This window comes from Astatotilapia calliptera, chromosome 1 (assembly GCF_964374335.1).
Source record: "Astatotilapia calliptera chromosome 1, fAstCal68.1, whole genome shotgun sequence".
Taxonomy (NCBI): domain Eukaryota; kingdom Metazoa; phylum Chordata; class Actinopteri; order Cichliformes; family Cichlidae; genus Astatotilapia; species Astatotilapia calliptera.
The window spans coordinates 19,149,957-19,171,564 of record NC_137422.1 but is presented as its reverse complement, the minus strand read 5'-3'; the positions used below and the strand labels follow the sequence as shown (position 1 = coordinate 19,171,564).

At 38.7% G+C, this 21,608-nt stretch overlaps 1 protein-coding gene across 2 annotated transcripts in view; it reads left to right on the top strand.

The window, feature by feature from the left end:
* Positions 1–21,608, top strand: part of kif18a (kinesin family member 18A) — a 49,713-nt gene that overhangs the window by 2,402 nt on the left and 25,703 nt on the right. For both annotated transcript variants that reach the window (XM_080302786.1, XM_026166449.2), the window contains exons 3-6: positions 1,172–1,329; positions 1,650–1,754; positions 10,304–10,414; positions 10,589–10,786. In XM_080302786.1, coding sequence (XP_080158912.1) covers positions 1,172–1,329; positions 1,650–1,754; positions 10,304–10,414; positions 10,589–10,786 — 572 coding nt within the window. The remainder of the gene's footprint in view (positions 1–1,171; positions 1,330–1,649; positions 1,755–10,303; positions 10,415–10,588; positions 10,787–21,608) is intronic.

Here is a 21,608-nt window from a genome sequence, read left to right as displayed (position 1 = left end):
GAGTGCAGAGTGTTATTCTTTACCATATATTTTGGTGCAATTGACTAAGCCAAAAAAAAAGAAAGAAAGAATTGTATTTATTTCTCTAATGTGAATTTAAAGCTTGAGAAAGTATTACTTTGTATAGTTCTGTACTGTGCATAAGTCTTAAACCACCTCTCATTCCCTTATGCTTTGCTAATATAATGGGAAATATTTGCAGTGATTTATCGAAGCATCTGTAAATATTTATAAAAAAAAAACAGTATACCAAGTAAAAGTGGTCTTCAGGAATAGTTCTCCAGGCTTCTCAAAACACATTCTTTAGATGTTGGTAGATCAATCCCCGTCAAGGGGATCCTACACTGCTTTAATAATGTTGAGGTCCAGACTCTGGGGAGGCCAATCCATGACTGATCGTGTTCCATTGTGTGTTCTTAGATCCAGGTATACTTTTACTGAATTGACTGTAGGCTTGAGATTATTGTCATGCTGAAAAATGAAGCTGTTGCCAATGGAATGCTTTCCAGGTGGTTTTGCATAGTAGGTTGAAATTTGATGGTACTTTTCTGCGTTCATAATTCCATCACTTTTAACAAGATCCCCGGCACCACTGGCTGAAATGCAGCCCCAAACCATGAGACAGCCTCCAATGTGTTTTACAGATGGTTGTACATGCTCAGTGTTGTCAAAATGACAAAGTGCCTAAAGATGCCATCTATAACTGTGCAAAGTTCTCTCTTATGTGTTGAGAAAACACTGTTTCATCCCTTGGGTTAGGTGCTCTTTTTATGAATGAGTCATATAATCGGTGTTAAGTGGGTTAACAACAACAACAACAACAACAACAAAAAAAACATTCCTTGGAAAATTGTCAGCTGGAAGAACTGGACCAAAAATAAACGAAAAAGCAGTGAATGTCCAGAGAAAAACTGTGTTTGCTCAAGAACATATAAAAAAAACAATTACAAAATTTCTTCCTTGGAAGAAAAATTTTAAAAATTGGAGGCTGGCTTGAGACTTTTAAATAGTGTAAGTTCAGTCCTCCTTTTGGATATACTTGATACTTCCATTGCTCACATTCCAAGTTTTTCACATTACATGTTTGGTTATGCTCTTTTCTAAGCAAGCTTTATGTTGAAACTGTTTTTGTAGAGTTTTCTGTAACTCTTAATTACTTTTTCACTTGCAGTGTTTGCCTATGGTGCTACCGGAGCAGGCAAGACACATACCATGTTAGGTTCACAAAATGACCCTGGGGTCATGTACCGCACAATGAAAGAGCTCTTCAAACGCATGGATGACGCCAAGGAGGAGAAGGAGTTTGCAGTTGCATTTTCATATCTTGAAGTGAGTATTGGATTCTTTATTTTTACCTTTATTTTTACTTTGCTTTGTTCTCCTTGTTGTTTATGGAATGTTGTTTCTTACGTTGTTTGTTTGTGCAACATCACTGTGTCAAGTCTGGATAGTCAGACTTGTACAGAAGACTTTAAGTTGTAAAATGTGTTCTCAACCTACACTGCTTGTATGTAAAGGTATCGCAGCAGGTACGCATTCATGATTTCTACACCTTGCAGTATCATTGTGTCTGCAAGCTTTTACCTGACCATACATTTTTGTCTTTGTGTGGTTTCATAGTGTTTTGTTGTATTTGCACGTGTTCACAGGTTTACAATGAACAGATCAGAGATTTGTTGGCTAATGCAGGACCTCTTGCAGTCAGGGAGGACAGTTCTAAAGGAGTGGTTGTACAAGGCCTCACACTGCATAAGGTCAGTACTACCATCTATTATTAAAATAAACACACACAAAAACACTTCCATGCATGCACTTCTGTTGAAAAATGCCCGTCCTTTTAAAAACATTAAAAAACTGCATGAAAGTGAGCAATATTTGGGTAAAAGCAGGTGGTGCTAGCTCATTGTATAATAAGCATGAAACCTGTGTAGCTCATCTTGGGCCAGGACACAGGAGCAGGTTGGAAAAAATAATTGTGTGGATGCTTTAAGCATCCACACTATTGAGTTCCTTCTTGGTGTTTCCGTACACTTTTCGCCGTGGATCTACTTCCACAATTTTTGTGCTATTTTCACCGTTCAAATTTTAAACTATTCTGTTATTTCTGCTAATGATGGCTATATCTTTTGGTATTTTTCACTATTATACTTTTTAAAATATTAAGCTTTTTTCCTTTAATTTGAAATGAATGGGAAACTTCTGCAATTCTGCTAAATTTTCTTGTTTTTGAAACTTAACTACTTCCTCATATTTTCACGTAGAACAACCATTCAAACTTTAAAATGTTCTCAAATTATTGGGCTATTCAGGTATAAATCAGCTTTTTCAAATCTTTAATTTGAAATGAATGGGAAACTTCTGCAATTCTGCTAAATTTTCTTGTTTTTGAAACTTAACTACTTCCTCATATTTTCACGTAGAACAACCATTCAAACTTTAAAATGTTCTCAAATTATTGGGCTATTCAGGTATAAATCAGCTTTTTCAAATCTTTTACCGCTTTACCCTCTTAAAGTTTTGAGTTGCAAAATTGTGATTTTTCACAAAATACATGCGTTGTTATGGTTGCTATGCTCTTGGCTTCCAGTGTGCCACTGAAGGTTTTGCAGTCTTCTCTTCATGTCTGAACAACTTCTTGCTACTTGCTCAATTTTTACTCAACTTCCAAAAATTATACATCAAAATGTAGGTATTTGTGCTGGCTTTCAGGAAATGTCACTATCATTGTTGTGGGACTTATAGAACTTTTGCAAATCTCCTCAGACCAACACAAAGTTGGAAAACTCTCCATAGAAAGTCAATGGAGAGTTTGTTCAAAATCACCACTTGATTTCTGTAATGAGCGGCATATTCGAATCGTCATATCTCTTTAACGAAACAAAGTTAAGACATGAGGCTTGTCCCAGTATATCTTCAGACACTCCTGACGCTCACAATTCAAGAATTTCTTTCTCACCTATTACCGTTCTGAAATGAGTTAGACTTGTTTGAGGGTAGGAAATTCGTCCTTCGCTCAGATTTCTTCAGATTTCAAACTCTGGAAATGAACCACTTTTTTCTCTCGTCATAACTTTTTGTTGGATTTCCACAGAGACCTGAAAATTTCCATGACTGTTCACCAAAGCCTGCTGTCTCTTACGGTGAAAGAATGATATTGATACTCCAAATAGATTTAGAGTTAGAAAGCGTTGTTTGAGGGCAAGTCAAGGCAGTTTTTGCTTCGCCTCTACTCAGTTATGGTGCATTACAAGTCAAATATCTTTAATAATCCATATTTTAATGATAAATTGTCAACACTTGAAGATTACCCCATCTCTTCTGAACAAAACCGTGTAAGAATGACCGTTCTAGCCCCTACGGTTAGGAAATTATGGCCATTTGTTTGAGGGGAGTCCTCACTATGAGAAATAGACTGCAAAAATCCTGTGTCTCTCTGTGCTGCGTGCACCTGTTTTGGCGGGAAAAAGTACACAGCCTCTCTGATTGGTGGATTCAAATTCAGCAGGTCCCAGTCTGCTTGACTGAGCTGGAAACTTACACACACACAGGGAGAGAGAAGTGTGTGTGTGTGTGTGTGTGTGTGTGTGTGTGTGTGTGTGTGTGTGTGTGTGTGTGTGTGTGTGTGTGTGTGTGTGTGTGTGTGTGTGTGTGTGTGTGTGTGTGTGTGTGTGTGTGTGTGTGTGTGTGTGACAGAGAGAGAGAGAGAGAGAGAGAGAGAGAAAGCCTTTTAATGGGATGATCTCATTGTGATATTTAGGCTGGTTGACTGAATTGAATTTTGTGTGTGTGTGTGTCTCTGTGCATGTGTGTTTCCTTATGTGTACATATTTGTGATTGTGTGGCTGTTATATATATTTTTTGCTGATTTTTTTCATTTAACAAGTATATTTGAGGGACCCTCAGCATGTTCAGCATTTTTTCAGCTGTCCATTTTGCTTTTCCAATTTTTCTGTTTAAGTTATTACTATTGTGCTAAATCATACTATTTCTGCTATTTTATAAGATTTGTGCTAAATATAGTATTTCTGCCAAATATAGTATTTCTGATTAATTATAGTTTTTCTACCAAATCATAGTACAGTATTTCTGCTTTTTATAGGATTTGTGCTTAATATAGTATTTCTGCTAAATTATAGTATTTCTGCTTTTTATAGTATTTGTGCTAAAACATAGTATTTCTACCAAATCATAGTACAGTATTTCTGCTTTTTATAGTATTTGTGCTAAAACATAGTATTTCTACTAAATGTAGTATTTATTCTTAATCATACTATTTCTATATTAGTGATGTGCGGATCGATCCTGAAATATCGATTCCTCCGATACCAGTCGTTTATGTTCTAGAATCGATTCTCACATTAAAATATCGATATTTTAGTAATTTAGGGTAAATATCTAGTTTATCATCAACAGGAACACAGTGGAAAGAAACTATAACATTCGGATTATCTACATTTGAAGGAACTACTTCCTCTTCCGCCTTTCATAGTCATGTGCGAAATACGGCTGTATAAATGTCTCGCAGCCCCTTGGCGTGCGCACTTGCGCACTCAAAACAATGGCCAAACGCAAGCGAAGTCATGTGTGGACATATTTTACCTCCACAAACAGCCAAGACGCGGTTTGTGATGTATGTGGCAAGACAGTGAGGTGTTGTGGCAACACCTCAGAATTAATCATAACACAGAATATGATGAGGTCATGTCGAGGCGAACCGAGGAGAGGAGAGGGACAGGTGCTGCTAGGGCGAGACAGATGTCTCTCGCGGAGTCCTTTAGTGCTGCAGGCAGGCACTATCCAGGTACAGAGGAAGAAAATGCTGGGTACATAGGCTAGGTCGCATTAAAATATACAGAGTACTTGCAGTAAAACAGGCATTGTAGTCTTTAAAACATAAAAATTCAGTTGAAGATTATTTCATAGATAAGAGAAACTTTTTATAGATACTATTATTATCTATTAGCTTTATTATTATTTTCACTCAGTTTAATTTTTTTGGCTGAGTTATTTGAATATTTTAAAATGCAGGTATTGACAAACTTATTTATTCCTTTAATTATGTATTATACTGACAATTTCATTCACACAGCATTCTATGTAAAACAGCAAGTATATGTAAACTATCAATTCCTTTCCCCTTAGGCTATTTTAACAGACTGCATACATGACTCTAAAAAGATTAAACATTCAGTGCAGTATACCCCATCTTTTGTTTTGCCCTTTGTATTTTATTTTCTTTGTAGATGATTCCCCAAGAGCAGCAACACTCGCAAGATGCCTTGTAGAGATGATTGTGAAGGACCTCCAGCCTCTGTCCATAGTGGAGGACCAGGGTTTCCAGGGATTTGTGAGCGCTCTTGACTCAAAATATAAACTCCCAGGAAGAAAATCACTGACTGAGACTCATCTTGTAAATTTGTTTGATGAATGTAAAGGCAAAGTAAGAGCATCTTTGCGAAATGCTTCCAGTGTTGTTCTCACCACTGATATGTGGACCTCAGTGTCCACAGAGGCATATTTGACTGTAACATGCCATCTCATTGAAAACTGGCAAATGAGAGAATTTGTCCTGGAAACCCACTCTTTCCATGGGCAGCATACAGCAGATAATATCAGCTCAGCACTTAAGCAAATCACAGAAGAATGGGGCATAACTGAGAAGGTGGTTGCAGTTGTCACAGACAATTGTGCAAATATGGTTGCTGCAGTGCACAAAGCTGGATGGAGGCATTTTCCATGTTTTGCACACACACTGAATTTAGTTGTAAAGGACAGTGTAAAAGCTGTCCCAGAAGTAGTGCAGGTGCTGGAAAAATGCCGTGCGATTGTGTCCTTTTTTCACCACAGCACAAAGGCTACTGAGAAGCTTAAGGATATTCAGCAACAATTGAAAGTGGCAGAGCACAAGCTAATTCAGTCAGTAGATACCCGCTGGAACTCTGTCTTTTACATGTTGGAGCAGCTCTGTGAGCAAAATGAAGCCGTGACCACAGCCCTCTGCCTTTTAGGGAAGAATCAACTATGCTTAAATGCGGGAGAATTATCCCTGATCAAGGAAACAGTTGTTGCACTACGGCCGTTTGAAGAAGTAACACAGGAAGTTTCATCTGAAAAACATGTTTCAGTCTCCAAAGTTATTCCACTTGTGTCACTCATTCACAGGGCTGTAGCAGCCTGTGAATATCAGGACAGCTCCCTTGCCACACAGCTGGCACAGCAATGCCAGCGCAGATTCAGGGGTATTCAGAGCATTCACTGTCTAGCTGCAAGTACATTTCTGGATGTTAGGTTAGGTTTAAACACCTTGGTTTTTGTGACAAAGACAATGTTGAAGTATTAAAGAAACATCTCCACACTGAAATGCAAGAAGTCTATCAGACAGGACAGTCTGCTCCCACTCTAACTGTAAGCTCAATGCCTGCTGTTAGCTCTGCCTCAGGGCCTTCTACTTCAGGGTCTATCCCAAGTCCTCCACCCGCAGGTCCAGCTGCAACAAAAGGAGGGATATGGACAGATTTTGACATGCAGGTTGTGTCAAGCCAACATCACCGGTCAGCTTCCAGTGATGTACTCATTGAAATACGCCGGTACTCAGAGGAAAAACTGATTCCCCGAGATAAGGATCCATTGGTTTGGTGGCAAGAGCATGAACAAACCTTCCCATCCCTAAGCAGACTTGCAGTGAGATACCTAGGAATCGTTGCTTCTTCTGTACCTGCAGAGAGAATCTTTTCAAAAGCAGGAGAGGTTGTGAGCAAAAAACGGAGCAGACTTAGAGGGAAAACTGTAAATATGCTGTTGTTCCTAAACAAAAACCTGTGAATAAGGGAAAGTGTTACTGTCAAATGTTTTTGTTGACATGTCCAGACAAGATAAACGTTAAATGACATGTTAAATTGTGTTGAATATTTTTGTTGACATGACCAGACAAGATAAACGTTAAATGACATGTTAAATTGTGTTGAATATTTTTGTTGACATGTCCAGACAAGATAAACGTTAAATGACATGTTAAATTGTGTTGAATATTTTTGTTGACATGTCCAGACAAGATAAACGTTAAATGACATGTTAAATTGTGTTGAATATTTTTGTTGACATGTCCAGACAAGATAAACGTTAAATGACATGTTAAATTGTGTTGAATATTTTTGTTGACATGTCCAGACAAGATAAACGTTAAATGACATGTTAAATTGTGTTGAATATTTTTGTTGACATGTCCAGACAAGATAAACGTTAAATGACATGTTAAATTGTGTTGAATATTTTTGTTGACATGTCCAGACAAGATAAACGTTAAATAACATGTTAAATGGCGTGTGTGTGTATGTGTATGTGTGTGGGTGACAGAGAGAGAGAGAGAGAAAGACTTTTAATGTGATGATCTCATTTTAAGATTCAAATTCAATATATTTAGGCTGGTTGACTGAATTGGATCTTGTGTGTGTCTCTCTCTCTGTGCATGTGTGTTTCCATATGTGTCCATATTTCTGATTGTGTGGCTGTTATATATATTTTTTGCCGATTTTTTTTCATTTAACAAGTATATTTGAGGGACCCTCAGCATGTTCAGCATTTTTTCAGCTGTCCATTTTGCTTTTCCAATTTTTCTGTTTAAGTTATTACCGTACTATTTCTGCTATTTTATAAGATTTGTGCTAAATATAGTATTTCTGCCAAGTATAGTATTTCTGATTAATTATAGTTTTTCTACCAAATCATAGTACAGTATTTTTGCTTTTTAAAGGATTTTTATAGGATATTTATATTGCTTAATATAGTATTTCTGCTTTTTATAAGATTTGTGCTTAATATAGGATTTGTGCTTTTTATAGGATTTGTGCTTAATATAGTATTTCTGCTTTTTATAGTATTTGTGCTAAAACATAGTATTTCTACTAAATGTAGTATTTATGCTTAATCATACTATTTCTATATATTACTGCCAGGTCCCCAGGCAGCCAATCCTCTGTGAGGCCTGAGACATTCAAATTTACATATCAGGGCCTGCACGGCTTCCCAGCCAGCCAATCATATCTTAGGGATGAGACATTCAAATTTACAAATCAGGGCCTGGACTGCTTCCCAGCCAGCCAATCATATATGTGGGTTGAGGCCTTCAAATTTGCATATTGGGGCCTTCGTGGCTTCTAAGCCAACAAGTCATCCATGTCATATATCTCTAAAAATCCATATTTTAATGATAAATTGTCAACACTTGAAGATTCCCCCATCTCTTCTGAACAAAACCGTGTAAGAATGACCGTTCTAGCCCCTACGGTTAGGAAATTATGGTCATTTGTTTGAGGGGAGTCCTCACTATGAGAAATAGACTACAAAAATCCTGTCTGTGTGCCGCGTGTGTGCACCTGTTTTGGCGGGAAAAAGTACACAGCCTCTCTGATTGGTGGATTCAAATTTAGCTGCTCCCAGTCTGCTTGACTGACCTAGAAACTTGCTTCTCTCGCCGTGTGTGTTTGTGTGTGTGAGAGACACAGAGAGAGAGAGAGAGAGAGAGAGAAAGCCTTTTACAGTATTCTGCAAACTTTTATGATTTTACCAGCTTTTCTAATATGGACCTCACATTCTTGTTAACACTCCATGGCACAAATACTGTTCCCTTTAGGCTCTGTGTATGTATGTGTGTGTGTGTGTGTGTGTGTGTGTGTGTATCAATATTTCTCACACTTTAAAGTATTACTCCTCCATAATTGTATTTCTGTTAAATCAAAGTACTTGTACTACATCTTAGTACTTCTGCTCAATCATAGTATTTCTGCTAAATCATAGTATTTTTGCCAAATCATGGTTTTTGTGCCAAATCATAACATTTGTGTTATGTTATAGTATTACTACTAAGTGGAGGAATTTCTGTCATGTTACAGTATATGTGCTGATTACAGTATTTCTGATAAATCATACTATTTCTACTATATTATATTTTTCTTTCTAAATATAGCATTTCTGCTATATAATTGTATTTCTGCTATGTTATAATATTTTTGCTAAACCAGAGTATTTGTGCTGAAACATAGTATTTCTGCCAAATGATAGTATTTCTGTCAAATTATAGTATTTGTGCTAAAACATAGTATTAATTTAAAATTACAATATTCATACTTCATCACAGTGTCTCTGGTAAATCACAGTATTTCTGCTATGTTGTACTATTTTTCTAAATCATAGTGTTTCTGTAATGTTCAAGTGTTTTTGGCTAAATATATTCTTTCTGTTATCTTATACTATTTCTCCTAAATTCTTGTATTTTTGAGAAGTTATCATGTTTCTGGTAAGTTACAATATTTCTGCTAAGTTCTGCTATGCTATTGCATTTCTGCCAAGTATTATGTTTCCTCTAAGATATTGCAGTTCTGCTAAGTTATTACATTTTAGCAAAGTTCCTTTGCTTCTGCAAAGTTTTTACAATTTCTGCAACTTTTCAGCTTTTTCAGCTAGTTTTTGCATACAGCTTCAGCTTTAAAGCATCCACGCTGCATTTTCGCAGGAAATGCAAATTTTTATAGTAATGATTGTCTTTTTTTTTTTTTTTTTTTTTTTTTTTAAATGAAATAAATATGGGAGAAAACAAATTTAAATTTGCACTTTGTGATGTCAGCAGTTGTAAAGATTAACTTCTGTTTGTTCAACTATCTTTCCATTTAACCAGAAACTTGCAAATCAGTAAAACTACTGCTTTCATTAAAATTGTTCTCCAGAATTGCTCAGTGGCGGTTCCATATAGGGAAATATATCATAGCACTTGTTCTTGTAATGTATAATTATTACATTGTGTTACACATAATATTATATACCATAATATATTTTATACATTTTTATTTGAGCAGGCTGGTTCTTTAAATAGATTCCTCTGCCAATGTGACTAACCAGAATCACTACTTCATGACTACTTGAGATGGTGCTTATCAAATGAATGAGGAATTTAACTCATGTTGCAGAAGAAGGAACTCACAGGGGATAAAGGCAGGGGAAAGCAAATCACGAAGCTAATTAAATGAATTGCCTCATTATTAAGACTGAGAAATAATGATATTGCACAGAAACACGTGGGAAAAAATGTAAATGTCTAAATAAAAGCATGTTTAGGTGTATGTTTTATTTTGTCAGGGGCAGATATGATGTATCACAGATTATCTTGCAGTATTAGACTGCGTTTCACTTAATTATCGTATCATGATTGCTGCTGTGCGAAATGTATTTTGATGGCAGTGCACTGCAAGTTATTTTTCCCTGTGTGGCGTCCTGTGTATGTTCACGTCTTTGTTTTTGTTTTTACTGACAGCCCAAATCTGCAGAGCAGATTCTCGAGGCTTTGGATTCTGGCAATCGAAACAGGACACAGCACCCGACTGATATGAACGCCACCTCTTCTCGTTCCCATGCTGTATTTCAGGTAAGCTAAATGACCAGAAATCATCAATAAATTAAGATATAAATACTAATGTTAAATATAAATAGAAAAGTTACGTTTTTTTAAAGACTCCTTATCGCTCCAATCATGTAACAGTGTATCAGACTTTAGTTTTTGATAACCTTGAATGAACTTTGTTCTATTGTTTTCCTCCAGATATATTTGAGACAGCAGGACAAAACTGCCAGCCTCAATCATAATGTATGTGTTGCCAAAATGAGCCTGATTGACTTGGCAGGCTCAGAGAGAGCCAGTGCCACCAACGCTAAAGGGGCACGCTTACGAGAAGGCGCTAACATCAACCGTTCACTCCTCGCCCTGGGAAATGTCATCAATGCTCTTGCTGACCCAAAGGTGAGTGAAAGTGAATGTACAAGGGACTACTTTACAATCACAGCTGTTTCTGAGAGCCATTTAAAACCTTTTAAAAAGCTTAAAAAAACTTAGTAACATTAAAAAAAACAATGAGTTGATAATATTGTTTCCTAACTGGCAAATAAAAGGTTTGGATGGTTACTATAAGGCAGCACCTGATGTTTTAAAACTGTAATATTGCAGTAAACAGAACCCTTAACTATAAGTATGCTCAACTCATTGTACACGTCTCGGCTTAAGCGGCTGCCATATTGCAGAGTACAAGGGTTGAATATGTTTGTTATAAAAGGAGACATTTTTGACCTCAATTCTCAAACCCAAAAATCTATACAGGCCATAAAACAGCCTTTTAATGCCAATTATATTAGATATTAGATTTAGGATTGTTTAATTTTTATTTTTTTTAAAGAAAATAATTTCCAAATTTTAAGATAAAGTAAACATTTCTTATCTTACCTTACTAGCCTTTTAGGTTATATATATAGGCTCTATATATATGTTTATTAACATTACTAATAGGGCTGGGCGATATATCGAGTTTTTTAAAAATATCGATATATTTTCATACGAGATATAAGATGTGACAATATTGTTTATATCGATATAGTATATGTTACGTTATAATTATACTTGTGGAGCCGCAAGTTTGCCTCTCTTTCGTCCACTTTTGTCTCTACGCAACGTTACTCGGCCTCGCCTCTAGTGATGGGATTTTTTTTTTAGAGAACCGGCTCTTTCGGCTCCGAACCGGCTCTTCAGGTTGTTTTGTTGCTTTAATTAATTTATTATTAACAACAATATAAAATTATGCACAAAAGGAATTACTAATGTAAAAAAAGAGTGGATTTATTTAGATATGTTTATATATAAATATATGCGGTGGCCCCAAGAGACAAAGCTCGTACAAACTCCAAAACACATTTATTGCGTTAACTGAACTTCCAAAACAGAGCTACCTAGATCACTTATATTACACAATTGAAAGCATATGTATATTGTTTTCACGTTCTTCTGAGTTTTTACGTGTTTTGGAGTTTTTATGTGTTTTGTCTCTAGGGGCCAAAAGTAATTATACTTTTATTTATTCACTCCACATAAAATGTAATATTACAAAAAACAACTATTCACATTTCTATTACTATTTAAATTTTCAGCTTTTTCCTTTTAAACAAATTTAAAGTGAAATAACACAAAACACTGCAAACCACAACACAATTAAATATCATCCGCAACTGAAAATAGTTGTGGATCATCACTATACCTTTCTAATGCTGGGCAGACACTGTGCAATTTTTTTTTTTTTTTTTTTTCCCCAGTCGCGTGATTCAGCTCCTGCTCAAACTGTACGATTGACTCGCAGGGGTTAGAAGTTCATAGGTCACGATGCAGGGTCTCACACTATACGACCCGATGCTCTGATGCGACCTGAGTGCTCACACTGTGCGTACATAAAATGAAGGTTATAACAGAAATGCTGTCGCTCGCTCTCCCTCTCTGTCTTTCACTCACTCACACAGACACGCACACCACCACCATCAACTTTGCTAAATTGCTAATGAAAAACACTGATCAGGCAGCTGTGATTGAGCAGCAATGTAGATCCAACTATTTTCACGGTTGTTGTGGTCGTGATAATTTTGTGAGGCCACATCGAAAAGGCTCGGATGAGCTTTCCAAAGTTCTACAAGTTGTGCCTCCATCGCTTGTGTCCAGATCACACGCTGCACTGCTGTGCTGCGCCGTCTTTTTCACTGACATTTGTGTGAGAAACTGCGGTGACACGCTCACGACGGTTGCAAGGATTTCAAACAGGTTTGAAATCCTCACAACCAAGCGATTGATGATCGGGAGCTGGTCGTGAGGTGTTAATCGCTTCTCGTTACCCCACGTATACTACACGACGCACAATGAAGGCTAAAATCGGGCCGATCGCCAAAACGGTCGCACGACTCAAAAATCGGCTCAAAATGGGCAAAAAATCGCACAGTGTAAGCCCAGCATAATGTGACGTTGTTGACCCTGGCTCTCTTTCTCTCTCTTTCCCTCCCGCTCTGTTCCTGTCAGTGTTGGATAAGTTACTTTAAAAAAGTAATTAATTACTTAAGTATGTTAAATACAAAAGTAATTAATTACTTAAGTATGTTAAATACAATATTGATTATCTAATTACTGTGTCTGAAAAGTAACTTAATTACTCAATAAGTAATTTAACTAAATACTTCTTAAAATCCCTATAAACCTTGAGTGGACAAACAATAGAAATTAAACTCTTTAAATAATAAATTTTTTTTTTTTAAAAACATACGAGTCAACATGAAATAGTTTAGCCTTTTAGCTTTCTGAATCATCTTTATTACATTCTATAAAAAAAAAACATTCTTTAATAATTACATTTTTTGGTAAGAAATGTAACTTTCTTTAGCAACATATCTGAATAACAAAAAAGCTTAACCTAACAAATGTTAAACATGACATGTATCACGCTGTAAACATTAAAATGTTTTAATTTTCAAAGCAATGAGTAACATATTCATACATAATGTATGTAATCATGTCATGTGTTTCAACAAAGTGAAGTTAACTCTGACCTTTGGTTAACAAACAGAATTCCTCTGAAACTTCCTCAAACCAATGAGCACCATATTTCCTGCATGCTGTATGCACTCACGTTTTCCAAAAACCTTTTTGTACTACTTAGTTGTCTCGTTTTTGAAAAACTTGTTTTATCTCATTAATGTAAGTCTCTCAAAGCGTTCACTTGACAGTCTGTTCCTTCTGGGTGTAAGCACAAGATTGCTGAGGCTAAAAAGCCTTTCGACTGGTGCGCTTGATGTTGTGGCTGTGTTGTACCTCAGTGAAATGTCCTTAATCCTGGGAAACTGGCTAAGAACACCCAGCTCAGACCCAGCAGATTTCAAATATTCCATCACCTCTGTTTCAGCAGAGTAGATACAGTCGCCATCCTCAAATGAAAAAAAGTCATCAGTGGAGTCAGCAGGGTTCTTGTGATCTTGAGCAGGTTGTTGTCCTTCAAGAGACAACCCACGGCACTCTGTAGTAAGCATTGCCCTAACCATGTCTTTTTTCTCTTCTTCTCTGATCCAGCGTAACTTAAATTTAGGTAAAGTGACTGCAGCCAGGAGAGCTTCTTTATTGTCCATCATTGAGGAAAAGCGCACCTTGATCACCTATGAGACAAAAATACGTCAGACACTTCACATAAGAGCATGATAAATAAAACAAAAATTAATTTTAGGGTAAGGCCACATATATATATAAAAAAAAAAAAACACCCAGCACGCCCCTGCGGGCGGTTTATCCTTCAAGCTCGGGTCCTCTACCAGAGGCCTGGGAGCTTGAGGGTCCTGCGCAGTATCTTAGCTGTTCCCAGGACTGCGCTCTTCTGGACAGAGATCTCCGATGTTGTTCCCGGGATCTGCTGGAGCCACTCGCCTAGCTTGGGAGTCACCGCACCTAGTGCTCCGATTACCACGGGGACCACCGTTACCTTCACCCTCCACATCCTCTCGAGCTCTTCTCTGAGCCCTTGGTATTTCTCCAGCTTCTCGTGTTCCTTCTTCCTGATATTACTGTCATTCGGAACCGCTACATCGATCACTACGGCCGTCTTCTTCTGTTTGTCTACCACCACTATGTCTGGTTGGTTAGCCACCACCATTTTGTCCGTCTGTATCTGGAAGTCCCACAGGATCTTAGCTCGGTCATTCTCCACCACCCTTGGGGGCATCTCCCATTTTGACCTCGGGACTTCCAGGTTATACTCGGCACAGATGTTCCTGTACACTATGCCGGCCACTTGGTTATGGCGTTCCATGTATGCCTTGCCTGCTAGCATCTTGCACCCTGCTGTTATGTGCTGGATTGTCTCAGGGGCATCTTTACACAGCCTGCACCTGGGGTCTTGCCTGGTGTGATAGACCCCAGCCTCTATGGATCTTGTGCTCAGAGCTTGTTCTTGTGCTGCCATGATTAGTGCCTCTGTGCTGTCTTTCAGTCCAGCTTTGTCCAGCCACTGGTAGGATTTCTGGATATCAGCCACCTCCTCTATCTGCCGGTGGTACATACCGTGCAGGGGCCTGTCCTTCCATGATGGTTCCTCGTCTCCCTCCTCTTTCTTGGGTTTCTGCTGCCTGAGGTATTCACTGAGCACTCGGTCAGTTGGGGCCATCTTCCCAATGTATTCTTGGATGTTCGTTGTCTCATCCTAGACTGTGGTGCTGACACTCACCAGTCCCCGGCCCCCTTCCTTCCGCTTAGCGTACAGCCTCAGGGTGCTGGATTTGGGGTGAAACCCTCCATGCATGGTAAGGAGCTTTCTTGTCTTTATGTCAGTGGCTTCTATCTCCTCCTTTGGCCAGCCTATTACCCCAGCAGGGTACCTGATCACGGGCAGGGCGTACGTGTTGATGGCCCGGATCTTGTTCTTACCATTCAGCTGACTCCTCAGGACTTGCCTGACCCTCTGCAGGTACTTGGTGGTTGCAGCTTTTCTAGCGGCCTCTTCATGGTTCCCATTCGCCTGTGGGATCCCCAAGTACTTGTAACTGTCCTCTATGTCTGCAATGTTGCCTTCTGGTAGTTCAATCCCCTCAGTTCTGACTACCTTCCCTCTCTTTGTTACCATCCGACTACACTTCTCCAGTCCGAACGACATTCCAATGTCATTGCTGTATAGCCTGGTAGTGTGGATCAGTGAATCGATGTCTCGTTCACTCTTGGCATACAGCTTGATGTCATCCATGTACAGGAGGTGGCTGACAACTGCTCCGTTCCGTAGTCGGTATCCGTAGCCAGTCTTGTTAATGATCTCACTGAGGGGGTTCAGGCCTATGCAGAACAGCAGTGGGGACAGAGCATCTCCTTGGTAGATCCCGCACTTGATGGTGACTTGTGCTATGGGCTTGGAGTTGGCCTCTAGTGTTGTACGCCACATCCCCATTGAGTTCCTGATGAAGGCTCTTAGGATATATATATATATATATATATTTATTTATTAGGGGTGCAACGATATTCGTATCGATATTGAACCGTTCGATACAGTGCTTTCGGTTCGGTACGCATATGTATCGAACAATACAATTTTTTTCAAAATTTTTTTTCAATTTTTTTTTTTTTTTTTTGTGTCCCGTTTGGATCTATAGCCATCAGAATTGTTGTCTTGAGGCCAAGAAAGATGCCAAGAGGATTTATTTTAAGTGGATCATCATATTGGTCCATTTGATTGACCTTTATTATAATTATGAATTTATTTTATTTTCAGTTGCAGACATGACTGTGGGATAGGACAGGGGGAAAGAATGAAAAAAAGAGGGGGAGAGAAAGAAAGAAAACCAAAGGGGAGAAAAAAAAAGAACAATACAAAATTTGTAATTTATTTTATCAACTTTCCTTCTGACGATGCTGTCTGTGTTGAGCGCTCAGTGAATCTGCATTTGACTACTCCGCCTAGGCTCGAGAGTGCAGCCTAGGCGGAGTAGTCGAACGCAGATTCACTGAGCGCTCAACACAGACAGGATGGTCAGAAGGAAGAGCGCAGGGCAAGCTAGCGAGACAGAAGTGGACCTCCCCACCCTCATTCAGATCTGGCGTTTGGAATTATTTTGGTTTTCATGTGACGTATGACCCTGAAGGTAAGCGAGTCATGGACTAAAGTAAAACAGTATGTTGGATGTGCCATGCAATGCTCAATTACATGGGTGGGAGCTAGTGTGTTAGCGCAGTTAGCTCGTTAACGTGTTGGCCGTCTAGCCCCTCTGTATAGGGTAGCTCGTTAACGGAGATTTGCCGTGTTGTGGCGTTAAGGTTATTTCAACGAGATTAACCTGAAAGCACTAGTGGGAACACAACGAATATGACTGCACATTTACACCGACATCATCCTAGTGCAAAGACAAAAACAACAAGCATGCATGCTACAAACTTTAGCCGAGTCATTTAGACAGCTGTTAGCACAGGATTCTCCTTATGGAGACCTGATATGTTTAATATGCTGCTGAGAATATAGCCCAGAAGAAGCGTATAGTATAGCTTTTATTTTGGAAAGAGACATTTCTCTGTAATAAACTCTCTTTTCCAAAGATGAGTGATTCCTCAATCATATACAGGGCTCGCAATATCGCTAGCCCGACGTCCCGGGGCTATCTCTCCCCTGCCTGTCGGGCTATTGTAGGAAGGAAAAATATATGTCAATGCTTTTGCATTCTTTCAGAAATGTAGCTGGGTAATTATGTCATTGGGTGAGCCACTGTCAATATGTGACATATTGAAATCGTGTTTGAATTTGTGCTTGTTTTTTTGCTTTCACTTTGCAATCCTGCGAACTGTGTATAGAGAGCAACAGCACTGATCTGTGAGTGATGATAATTTGTGCACCAATTCCTCTGACATCGTCTTATTAATCGTTAGCTTACTATGCAAACATGACAAGTGAAATCTCCCGCAGCTTAAACATGTGAGAGGTTGATCGCGCAGAGAATCGCTGAGCTTATGTGAGTGCGGCAGGATATATGTTTCACTACGATGACCTGGATGATTGAGAACCTTCACAGACAGATATATATTTTAGTTCTGCTGAGCCAAATAAGACAGGTCAGGGTGAAGAAGTGACAGCCAAAGAAAAGCTTACCACAAAACGGAGAAGTTATGACAAATCAGACTATAAGGCAAAAAGAAAGTGCAGCTTTATGGTTTCATGGACAAAAGAATTTCTGTGGCTGCAATATGACGAGCTAAAAAACAACACGCACAAGGGTTAGGGTTAAATTTAAAAACTGTACTTTTGTGTTAAAATATATATTTATAATTTTAATAAATGACAAATTAAAAAGGCATGAAATTTTTTTTTGTATCGAAAAAATATCGAACCGTGACACCAAAGTATCGAACCGAACCGAACCGTGAATTTTGTGTATCGTTGCACCCCTTATATATATATATATATATATATATATATATATATATATATATATATATATATATATATATATATATATATATATATTGAAACAGTTACTATGAGTTTTTTCTTGAAAAAATTATCTACTAACTCTGAAGCAACAGAAGAACGGTTTGCTTTTGTCCACATTGCAGAACACTTTGAAGTTGCACTTCTGTAGATGAATTTTGCCTCATTTGCTTGAAGCCATTTCTCAACATCATGAAAAATTAAGTTCAGTGTGTATGATGCACACCTTAAGTGTGGAGGGAGAGAAAACTGTCCTTCAGATTCTGTGGAGAGGGTCTGCTCTTCATCTTCTTCGGATTCCTCATCAGAGTCTGATTTTTGGAACATTCTAAAAGCTTTGATAAAATTAGAGTTCAGTCCATAAGCCGAATGTACTTGCTCAATTTCATTGCAGATGACATCATATGTGTGTCTCCCTCAAACTCTTTTACATGCTAGCGCTGCATGTCCTCATACAAAAGTAGAAGGATCAATCCAATGTGCCCTCATTCCGAGAAAACTTTTGTTATGGTTGGTCCAAATGTCAGCAGTTTGGAAATATATTCCAAACTCTCGAATGTCCCTTTAAGCTCCATTTCCATGTCAGCATAACACTTATCTAAGTAAGTAGAAAACGTTTTTCGATCGGGCAGTGCTACTTTTTTGCCACACACAGGTATTTTGTTTAATATGCACCTAAAAGACGGAGACTCTACAGTACACAGCGGTAGCATCTCTTCTGCAATCTTTTTTTTTAAGCTCACCTTCAGACACTTTCTGTGCTGCTGAAGTAAAAAATTTTGCCTGCTTAGCAGGAGTTGCCGCGGTGTTATCCATGGATGATGAACAAGAATCACTCAGAAGGGTTTGTCTGTGCTGCCGTGTCAGGTGCTTCAGTAGATTACTCGTGCTATTGACAGCGGCCGATAGTTTTTTCTCCCCAGGACATAGTTTACATATTACTGTAATGTTCTTGTCTGCTTGTTTTAGAAAAGTGAAGTGACGTGAATATTTCCATTTCATACAGTGGGGCAAAAAAGTATTTAGTCAGCCACCGATTGTGCAAGTTCCCCCACTTAAAATGATGACAGAGGTCAGTAATTTGCACCAGAGGTACACTTCAACTGTGAGAGACAGAATGTGAAAAAAAAAATCCATGAATCCACATGGTAGGATTTGTAAAGAATTTATTCGTAAATCAGGGTGGAAAATAAGTATTTGGTCACCTCAAACAAGGAAAATCTCTGGCTCTCACAGACCTGTAACGTCTTCTGTAAGAAGCTTTTCTGTCCCCCACTCGTTACCTGTGTGAATGGCACCTGTTTGAACTCATCATCTGTATAAAAGACACCTGTCCACAGCCTCAAACAGTCAGACTCCAAACTCTGCCATGGCCAAGACCAAAGAGCTTTCGAAGGACACCAGGAAAAGTATTGTAGACCTGCACCAGACTGGGAAGAGTGAATCTACAATAGGCAAGCAGCTTGGTGTGAAAAAATCAACTGTGGGAGCAATCATCAGAAAATGGAAGACATACAAGACCACTGATAATCTCCCTCGATCTGGGGCTCCACGCAAGATCTCATCCCGTGGGGTCAAAATGATCATGAGAACGGTGAGCAAAGATCCCAGAACCACACGGGGGGACCTGGTGAATGACCTGCAGAGAGCTGGGACCAAAGTAACAAAGGTCACCATCAGTAACACACTACAACGGCAGGGAATCAAATCCCGCAGTGCCAGACGTGTTCCGCTGCTGAAGCCAGTGCATGTCCAGGCCCGTCTGAAGTTTGCCAGAGAGCACATGGATGATACAGCAGAGGATTGGGAGAATGTCATGTGGTCAGATGAAACTGAAGTAGAACTTTTTGGTATAAACTCAACTTGTCGTGTTTGGAGGACGAAGAATACTGAGTTGCATCCCAAGAACACCATACCTACTGTGAAGCATGGGGGTGGAAACATCATGCTATGGGGCTGTTTTTCTGCCAAGGGGACAGGACGACTGATCCGTGTTAAGGACAGAATGAATGGGGCCATGTATCGTGAGATTTTGAGCCAGAACCTCCTTCCATCAGTGAGAACTTTGAAGATGAAACGAGGCTGGGTCTTCCAACATGACAATGATCCAAAACACACCGCCTGGGCAACAAAGGAGTGGCTCCGTAAGAAGCATTTGAAAGTCCTGGAGTGGCCTAGCCAGTCTCCAGACCTCAACCCCATAGAAAATCTGTGGCGGGAGTTGAAAGTCCGTGTTGCTCGGCGACAGCCCCAAAACATCACTGCTCTCGAGAAGATCTGCATGGAGGAATGGGCCAAAATACCAGCTACTGTGTGTGCAAACCTGGTAAAGACCTATAGTAAACGTTTGACCTCTGTTATTGCCAACAAAGGTTATGTTACAAAGTATTGAGTTGTATTTTTGTTATTGACCAAATACTTATTTTCCACCCTGATTTACGAATAAATTCTTTACAAATCCTACCATGTGGATTCATGGATTTTTTTTTTTTAACATTCTGTGTCTCACAGTTGAAGTGTACCTCTTGTGCAAATTACTGACCTCTGTCATCATTTTAGGTGGGGGAACTTGCACAATCGGTGGCTGACTAAATACTTTTTTGCCCCACTGTAAAACAGCCACTCGCTTCAGCCGAGTCCGACATCTTCTGCTTTAGAATACGACTATGCAGCAAACTGGCGCGAAATGACGTACAGCTGTAATACAGCGATGTTAAAGCGGCAGAGTTTACTTCTACGTTTAGAAGATAAATTATTGAAATTAAATAATGATTTTCAGCGAGTTTAATTATTTTACAATGTAACGCAAGTACATTGTAAGTAACTGTAATTAAAATACCTAAAAATGAACAGTAATCAGTTACTCTACTTTTTCAGTGGAAAATTAATTTAATTACAACGCGTTACACCCAACACTGGTTCCTGTGCTACTGCAAGTGTAACTACCGCCCCTCCCCCCTCTTCCCAGCGCAAAGCACAAGGCTCGCGTGCGGAGTGAAGCGGAAAAAAATTGTGAGAGAGAGGGTGAGAGAAAGAAAAGAAAAGAAAAACCCATGGCTCGCGATAAGGAGCCGGCTCGCATCGTTCACGTCAAAGATCCGGCTCCAAGAGCCATTTCGTTCGCGACCGACACATCACTATTTTCCGATGAGCTGTCATTAATCACAGGCTATAATGCTACTGCTGGTACCTTTGTTTCAATAAATTCACGCTTCAAAATAAGAAGTCTCGGTAGCACTTGTTATATTCTTATTATGATGTCACACTATTAAGCATTAGAAAGGTATTAGTACGGTATTAACAAGTGCTTAATTCATCATTTATATATCATTACTCCTCCTTAGTATTCCATTTATAAATACAGATATGTTTATCCATCTGATACTGTTGCACCATGTACAGCTATCACTGCTACTATATCACTGCTAGTAATAATCATAAGCATAGTCATAATAATATATCTGTATTCACAAATGGCATACTGAGGAGTAATGCTATTTAAATGATGAATTAACCACTTGCTAATACCTTAATAATGCTTAATAGTGTGGCATTATTTTAAAGTGTAAATTTATTGAAACAAGGTACCAGCAATACTATTACATCCAGTAACACAACATAAGTCAAATATAAGCACAAAAGTATTCTAAGTAGTGTTTTCCCTGCGAATTTGAAGCAAGTATAAAAGGACAACTTAACACTTGAGTTTAACAATAATTAGAGTAACTTAATAACCATGTAACTCTGGAGCTGAAGAATATTGTTGCATAATAAAACAGAAAATAATTTTCTACCTGGGATGTTGTCTCCAGGGTT